General features: G+C 48.0%; 1 protein-coding gene across 3 annotated transcripts in view; it reads left to right on the top strand.

Annotated features, from left to right (window-relative positions):
• The window catches only part of Znf827 (zinc finger protein 827), a 168,980-nt gene that overhangs the window by 86,100 nt on the left and 74,003 nt on the right, over window positions 1-8,877 (top strand). For all 3 annotated transcript variants that reach the window (XM_055609038.1, XM_055609039.1, XM_055609040.1), the window contains exons 6-7: window positions 2,983-3,222; window positions 5,344-5,401. In XM_055609038.1, the coding sequence (XP_055465013.1) occupies window positions 2,983-3,222; window positions 5,344-5,401 (298 nt within the window). The remainder of the gene's footprint in view (window positions 1-2,982; window positions 3,223-5,343; window positions 5,402-8,877) is intronic.

The raw sequence follows: 8,877 nt of genomic DNA, 5'->3' as shown, positions 1-8,877 counted from the left end.
GCCTTGTGCTTGCCACAGTAGGCACCTTGCCCTCTGAGCTGTCCTCTTGGCCTTGTGCTTACCACAGTAAGCACCTTGCCCTCTGAGCTATCCTCTTGGTCTTGGGAGGCACCTTGCCCTCTGAGCTGTCCCCTCTGCCTTGGGAGGCCTTTTGGTTGTGTAGTGCTGCTGGCACCCAGGTGTCCCGCAGATGCCAGCGTAGCCTACCCCAGTAGAGATGATCCTGCCACCAAGGACGAGGCGAAGGAGTGGGCGTGCTGCGCGGATTACTCAACAGCTGGAGCACCGGCTGCTCCTGAGGAGGGCCCAGCACCCACATGGCAGCTCACAACCCCTGCCGTGCCAGTCTCCAGGGCTCAGACTCTGTCTCTGGCCTCCACAGGCACCAGGCACACCAACAGCGCACACACTTACATGGAGGCCAAACTTCCATGCACACTTATTTTTAAGTCAAGGGAAGTGATGGTAGTGCTGCACGGGAAGGAAAGGACTGTGATACCATAGTTGGGCTGTCAGTCTTGACCCCTCTCTGCACATCTGGGTCCCATCCATCAGGGCCACTTAGGATGCTAAAGGCTGTGACCAAAGGTCAGTGTCTTGTGCACTTTCATGCAGATCGCACTGGAAACTACCTCAGTCACCTGAAAGACTAATTGTCCATTCAGGTCAGTAGTGCAGATCGTCACATGGCTTTTAATCCAAGGTAAAAGGTGGGGACTGGGGGTGGAGGAGGAACCTCTTTCCAGCTTCACTCTGGGTGTTGAGGTTTTTCCTCTTAAGTCAATGACGCTCGTTGTATTTGTCCTGGATTTCCACGATGTGTGTCCTCAGGCTCTGGAGTGTGAAGGTCAGGACATCGCTATGTACCTGTGACACTGACCCCACTGTTTAGTTTCCATGTATAGAGTACTTTGGGGGAACATGAAGAAGGAAATGTGTGGTGTGATTACTCATATGGGCAGATGATTCAGCTGGAGGTTAAGATGTCTGCGGGGTCATCAAACCACTAGGGTTGGGGAGCCAGCACCCCAGAAAGCAGCTGATGGATTATGAGTTGAGAGGGCAGTCTGTAACTGGAAAAGCTTTCTACTCTTATCATCACCTCCCTTCCTCCCCCTCCAGTTTCTCTCTCTTTCCTCATTCTCCAATTCCTCCCCCTCCATTCCTCTCTCTCCCTCCTCCTTTTCTTCCTCCACTTTCTCCTTTCACGCCTGACTGAGTCAGTGAACTAAGTTTTTATGAGCTGCTTAGTTTACGGAGGGGAAAGCAGTTTGGCAGGAAGAGGGGAAGGGGGAACAATCTAGATGAAATATCCTGTTGCCCCAAGTTCAGCTATTGACAAAAGAATGAGCAGTTTTTCGAGAGAATCGTGTGTAATACATTACAAAGAAAAATGTACACAAGCTCATATTGGTAGCAGGAGATTAATTTTAATGGCTTATTTGGAAGTGCTCTTCTCCTGTTTGTGCGTTTTAACTGCTGGGCAGTGCCGTGCTCCAGAAGAGGGCGCTGTTTCTTGACCAGCTAGTTTACAGCAATGGTGGTTCCCTTCCTCACTGCTGGACTGACTCAGGGGTCAGCACACACTGTAGACCATTCTCTCAGTATCTCCTCTGTGCATTTTCTAGCTCTGCTTTGCGACGCTTTGAGAAACTCCGTGGCCTGTTGTTGTCATAACCTAGTTCAGAGTTTCATGTCCACCAAAAGCTCTCGTGGGAGGCCCTTTCTTGCCTTTATCTGGGTTTGTGCAGCTCTTTGGCCTGTTGCAGTGCAGCTCCAGATTCTTTCTTGACTCCGCCTTTGTCTCTTTTTCTAAGAAGGACCTTTGTTAGCTCTGGGGTTCCTCTGGCTCATCCACTATGACTTCACCTTGAGATCCTTAGTTACATCTGCAAAGTGCTTTTCCCCAAATGGGACCATGTCCCGGGTTCTTAGGGTTAGCGTGCAAACATCCCTTGCTGAGGGCTACTGCTCAGGGCTGCTCCGTTGCCTTTCTGTCATTTAGCTGTCTGAGTCATCCGTGATTTTTGTCTTTGAGGGCACTGTGTGCTCAGTAGTTACTAATTAATGTTCACTGGTTTGAAAATGTGACTTTGTTTTTAAATGGCCCCAGTTCATGTCTGGGTGAACCATCCTACCTTGCTCCAAACATGCCCTGCCCTTAGCTCAAAGGAGTGCATGACCACAGACGCTCAGCCTTGAAAAGCAAGTGCACGCTTCCCATTAATGCTGGGCTGTCTGGAAACCTTGAAGGAAGAGCAGCTGAGAGACTGCTGTTCTTGTCTATGAGACGGCTGTTTTCCTCTGTGCTCCTCTGGGCTTCAGCTAACTTGAGAAATGGTTTCAAGAGTTAGTAGCTTCCATTTCTAGTAGAAATGTCTTCACTGAATTAAGTTAAGGACTCCATTTGTCCTTTAATTTAGATGCCTTCTTAGAGAAGAAAAAAAAAGAGGTGTGGTCTTTAAAGTCAGGGAAGAAGTTATAATATTAATAAGCTCTCACCTGACTTGCCGAAAGTGACTGAGCTCTAGGACCAGGCCAGTGACTGGGCATACCCTCTGGAATCAGGGCAGGACAAAGGAAGCTACAGGCGGGATGGTCAGGAAACCCCAAGCCAAGAAGCCAAGGTTCCAGAGAGCTAGGCTGTTAACTCTGTGACCTTGGGCTGGCTACTCAACTTCCCAGGCCATCACGTTTCCTGCCTTTTCTGGAAGACAGGTGGGTGGAACCAGTGGTTTCACACAGGGTGCTAGTGTCCATGGTGCTCGCTTTTCTAGACTCTTCTCTCACAAGCCTCATAGTTTTCTCTGTGATTAGTAGCTGAGTTTGCAGGGAAAGCATCTCAGAGTGGCGCATGTGTGCCTCTTGCATGCACTAGGCCCTGGGTTCAAGTTCCAGGGCAACAGAAAGACAGCAGAAACTGGGTTTGCTTCAGAATGAAGAATGACCATGTTCTGGTTTTTCTCACCCACCTACTTGCAGCGGAAAGCTACAAGGAGACGCAGACAGTGAAGGTTAAAGAAGAGCCCATGGAGGTGGATATCCAGGACTCCCCGGTCTCCATATCACCCAGCCGGAACGTTGGCTACAGCACTTTAATGGGGCGAGAGAAAACTGAACCCTTACAGAAGCTTCCAGAAGGTAGAGTTCCCCCAGAGAGAAATCTCTTCAGCCAGGACATCTCTGTGAAGATGGCTTCTGAGCTTCTTTTTCAACTCTCAGGTAGGTGAATTGTGGGGAAACGCTGCTGACAGAAGGCCTTGGTAGTAAAGGTCTTCCTAGAAAGGGAAAAGGGTGTTTTGTAAGGACCTGTTGTATACATGTAGCATTGTATTGTGTTGAGTGAGTGTTGCCACATCAGATTCCGACCACACTTAACAAAATGTTTATTCGATTTTATTTATGTGGGGGTCAGAGGACAGCTCTTGGGAGTTGTTCCCTCCGTCCTCCAGGTGGACTCCAGAGATAGAGCCTGGATAATAACACTAGCCTGCAAGCCCATCTACCTGCTGAGCTGTCCCACACTGGCTTTAGCATAGTTGGGGACTAGAACTCTGTGTACTTCTGACCCCTTTGACCAAGCTCAAACATGTACTTCTGGGCAGGTTTAGTGTTGCTCGTAATAACAGCTTTTTCTTTCTAATGTGTGACGGATAAACGTCCATGCCCTGAGAGCCTGCATTACTGGGAAAAATCGTATTATATGTTACTGAAAAAATTGAAAAGGAGAAAAGCAAAGACTGGGAGCATGAAGGTCTTCTTCAGTTGAGGTCTAAGAGGGTGTTTCCATAGGTCAACCTTCATTCCTTCAAGGGCTTAGAACCCAGATGTGTAGGTGTGCAGCCCTGGGGCGATTTGGGTACCTGAGTTATGCCTCTGTCCACCCTTCCAAGCCTCACACCACTTGTTCCTAGCAAGTGGAATGTGCTGTTACTCCTTGACCGTCGATGAGACTGGTTATTTTGTTTGTTTTGGTTTGTTTTGTTTTGGGTTTTGTACTTATGAGACTGGTATTTTGGTAGACACACATAATCCCTTCTCTAGGTCTTCATGAAATTCCTCCGTCAGTCATTTCTTATTCATGTCTGATAAAGCAGACACACACATCAGGTGCCTGCTGTTGAAGGCACTTGTTCCTACCCCTTAGAGATGGGTCAGGAAGGAAGCTGAAGTCGGTGGGCCACCCAGATAGGCCAGCTTCTCCTTGCTCTGAGAACACCTCCACAGCTGCATGGCTCTTGGGTGACATGAGCCCCTCTACAGTGGCCAGGGCCGCTAACTCAGTAAGCTGTATGGAGTCGTGCCACGTGGCGCTCTTTTTTTTGTTTGTTTGTTTCCAAAGGCGAGACATATCTCAAAGCAGGGCAACATAGATAGCGATTTAAGAGGCTAAGCCAGCAAGAGCCAGGCCTGTGTGGCTCAGAGAGGTCTCACCCTGACACAGTCACAGCCTAGATGACCTCAGACAAGTCATCTAGCCCGTTGCACACCCTCTTCATGGATGCTGGCTGGCAATACAGATTCTCCCTTGGTGTCATTGTTGAAAGAGATAGGAGGTGTCTGTAAACACAGCTGGCTGACCTGTAGCTCAGTCACAGGCATGTAGGAAAGACTTATAAACCTTGCTTACATTTTGAGAAAAAAAAAATCCCCAGGATGAGAATTTTTTTAGTTATCTGGTAAAATCTGAGACCATTGCAGGACTGGCCAGATTTTGTGCAAATGCTTCAAAGAAGCCATTAAGAGCTGTGATGGCCAGGGCAGAGCCCTTACATTTGTGTTGGATCATCCAGGCTATGGTTCAACTTGGTATTCTTGAAAGCTAATTAAATAATTTCTGACAGCTGGTAGATGCAGACCCCAGGACGCATGAGGAGAGGGCTTGCCTCTTGTCTAATGGCAGTGTTCTGTTCCTGGTGACATTTATTAGGATAAGCAGTCCATGACAGCATAAAGAGTTCTCTGGTCATTCTCTGAAGGGGCCTAACGACACAGACTGGCATCAGAGCTAGGAGCAGGACAGCCACAACTGCAGTTCGTACAGCTTACGAGAGGAAAACAGAAATGATCAGCTAAGGAAAGATGGGTAGAAACAACTGTTTGTGTGCACCTGTATTTCTCTGTGCATGTTTGGGTATCTGGTGTGTATTCAAATTTACCAAGGTCCACTTACAATCAGACAACACCTAACTATTTGTTTAGTGTTTACCAGTTCCGTGGGTGCTGTCCAGATGCTTTTGTGACTTTGTGAATAGGATAAAGAGAAATTGGGAGTTTTTGCATGAAAGATGGAAGTGGGCTGAGCTTGACCTGAGGCGTGTGTTTCATTCTGTCTCCTTACAGAAAAAGTGAGCAAAGAACACAATCACACGAAAGAAAACACCATCCGGACGACCACCAGGTAGGCCACCATTGGGGCATCACTTCTGTGGCGACCCTGTGGGCGCCAGGCCTGTCTCGCTCAGGCACTGGATCTGTTTTCAGTGCCAGGGATTCACAGGGGTTAGAACTTGCTCTGCATCTTCTCCCAGAATTCTCAGTTGGCGAAAACAAGGCAGACTCCTGGGATAAATGGAAAGACAAACTTTAATATTTATTAGACATCTACCAGGCAGGGGTCAGCTTGCTAGGGTATTTTCCATATGTCCTTGTTTTTCATTTCTTACACTAATTTTGTGAAGTAGACGTTCTTAGCACCTTTGCAGGAGTTTTTTTTTTACTTATTTTCTTACATTTTGGCTCTTGGTCTTCAGTTCAGACTGAAGGCCTCTTTCATGGTCAGTGAGGTGTTCTGCCACTGAGCATGTCTCCATCGTGTGTCGGAAGCACAGGAGCCTGAGAGTTTGAAGGGGCGGTGCAGTGTGGAGGCTGAGCCTGGGCTCGGAGTCCAGGGTTCTTACGGCAGTTCCAGGCTGCCCAGCTCTGTGGCTGTGTGCTCGCTGCTCACCACTGCAGCTGTCCCACTGTTCCCTTGAGAGGGAAAGGGGTTTAAAACAGAAGGAAGATACTGGTTTTCAAGGTTGCAAAGGGTGAGCGAGAGGGCTCAGCGGGTAAAGGCACTCGCTGCCAAGCTTGACCATCCCTGAAACCACACGACAGGCGAGAACTGACTCTTCCAAGTTGTCCTCTGACCTCCACATGCATGCGGTGACATGGCCTGTCCCATAAACTAACAATCAAATAAATACTTTTTTAAAAAGTTGCAAAGGCTGGGTGCCATTGTATCCTGTAGTCTGCAGTGCCGGGAGCTAAGGCAGGAGAATTGCTGCTGAGTGGTTAGTGGTGTGGGTTGCCCATCAGGAAGAAGGGCGAAACAGTCACTCTGGGTGTTCACAGAGGCTTGGAGGACACCCCCCCCCCAAAGAAAAAATAAAAAATAAAAAAAGTAAAACTAGTGTGGGTTATGAGGGGCAATGAGCAAATCTGCGGAAAAGGAGCTTAGGGAAGGCACACACTCCCCTTTGGGGACCCCTCCACACCCTTAGATTGCCTCTGAGTTAGCCTAGGAGCTATGAAGGAGCCAAGGTTGGGTGAGTTTATAGGTCACACAACCAATCAGAAGTCTGGTTCAGTCAGGACCTTTGCTTTCCTGGGCAAACAGACTTGGGCTCTTTGGTCTGGCAGGTTGACAGGTTTCATCTTTGTAATTTTCTGTAGGTGTGTGTCTGTGTGATTTTACCTGTGTTTGTGTGGGTTACATGTGTGCATGTGCGAAAGATGCAGGACAGCCGTGGATTGTTCCTCAGGTGCTCATCCACCTTGTTCTTTGAGACAAGGGCTCTCACTGGCTTAGAACTCAGCAAGGAGGCTAGACTGGCTGCCTAAGAGCGCCCCAGGGACCCCCCTCAACTCTTTTAAACTTGGTTCTGGAGGCTTGAACTCAGGTCCTCAATACAAGTACTTTGTCAGCACAGCTCTCTCCCAAGCCCTGTGCTTTCCAGTTCTTGAGACACATGTTAGGTGTGTGGTCAGGTATAGGTAGAACTCTCTTGGTTTTTAACTGGAGTCTTTCTTTTCGGCTCAGTTCAGTGGAATTTGGAACACAAAGCCACTCTGCCTCCCCCTGGGCTACACAGAACTAGGGAAAGAGCTCCTTTGTTGTAGAACACGGATGAACAGCCAGTCTTGTGTAGATTGTCCCTAGATTGTCTTGGAAATGAGTCTGGATGGAAAGCCTCTTTAGTCTATGACCTTGGATGTTCAAGGAGATTTGGACTTAGGTAGATGCTAGCTTGCCACCTCCACATCATCCTAAACCCATGGTCCGTCCACCACGTACGTCCCTCTGGTGGAAATGGTTTGACCCATGGTTACTCAAGCACAATAAGCTAATGGTAGCATGCTCACTTTCCTTTGCTCCTATGGGATTCTTGAAAGTGATGGCTGGCTCAGGTTCCCTAAAGTGGAGTGAGAGGCGTGGATTCTCTCAAGGTGCTTTAGTGAGGAACTGCTTTCAGATGGGAGGAGATGGGGCAGGAGTGAGGGGCGGAGTCTGCGGAGGTTGTGATCTGGGCTGGAGTTTCCTTCCGCTCAGTCTCTTAGGGACCCTGGAGTAGGGTGTGCTCCGAAGAGTCTAGGCTGCCTCCAGATATGGGGCAGCTCCTTGTACCCCCAAAGCTGTGTTTCCTAATGGAGGCCACACTGGGAGGAGTTGTCACTAACTGTGCAGAAGGAAGGGGCTCGTCAGGCCCCCAACAGCATTCCCGTGGAGGCGACTAGGTCCTTAAGAGTATATACTAAATACTTACAGAAAGGTGTGTGAGGCCGTGTTATTTTATGCTTCTTACATGTTCTGGGAGGAGGGAAGAGGGCTGAAATATGCCTCTAGTCTAAATTGTGTTGGCTGGAACTGAAGCATAATTATAGGTTAGAAGAGATTTTTATTTTTAAGCATTCAGAAAAAAAAAAAAAGAATCAATCGTAATTTCTTCTCTTGCTGGGAGATTATTATAGGAAAAAATCCTATGCAGATCTGCCTGAAGCAAAGGAAAAGATGCTTCCTGAGTTCTCTGACCAGACAGTGTTCAGAAGCCAGGATTAGATCCTATGGTTTATAATTCCACAAAATCCTGGCTGTGTTTGTATTTATTCTTGTAGACACCTTGGCAAAATCCACAAATTGATTTCTTTTTACCCCTCACCTCATGCCTTAAAGTAGAGTCAAGCTGGCCCAAGGAATTGTCTCCCACCAAGGACAGTAGAAGATGCCAGCCAGCTCTCTTGATGCCCCTTTCTAATTATTTATTGCTTTAAAAGGACCTTATTTTGTACATACAAGGTCAGGATGTGGGTTATATTTTAGGGTATGATTTGCAATATCCTTCAAATAGATTTACGTTAACTCTTCATTTTCACGTCTCTGTGTTTTTAAGTACTTAGTGGGATACTTATTTAGTTAACTTTTTCTGGGTCAGGGCCTCACCATGTAACTTAGTTTGGCTGGAAACTTTCAATCCTCCTCCCTCAGCCTCCCCAAGTGCTGGAGTTACAGGGGTACAGCACCCCACTTGGCTCAGTTACCCCATTTCTAGAGTCTGTTTCCTGTAAGAAGATCGCTGTGTAGAGCAGTGGCTTGCCACTGCTCTCCAGTTCCGAAGTTTCCACCCTAAGAGTTACTGGGTAGTTAATTATGAAGGATGCCCTGGGGGCTGGCCTGCCCACACAGCGCAGAGCTGTAGCCTTTCCCTGCTCTTCCACGGTGATGGATGCCAAGCCGCTCCATTTGGGGTGTCTCCTGCTCCTGAGGTTTGTGTAGTTGTAGGACATGGTGGTCAAAAAGGCACAACATTGAGGAAAGTTGCCGGCCACCTTCCTGTCCTGTGCAGGGCCACAGCCCTCCACACTGGTTTATCACTGTTGATTTCTGTGCTCATTCCA

This window comes from Psammomys obesus, unplaced genomic scaffold (genome assembly GCF_907164565.1).
Source record: "Psammomys obesus unplaced genomic scaffold, mPsaObe1.curated_primary_1811, whole genome shotgun sequence".
NCBI classification, from domain to species: domain Eukaryota; kingdom Metazoa; phylum Chordata; class Mammalia; order Rodentia; family Muridae; genus Psammomys; species Psammomys obesus.
Note: the sequence above shows the minus strand (reverse complement) of the source record. Positions and strands in the feature narration are given on the sequence as shown.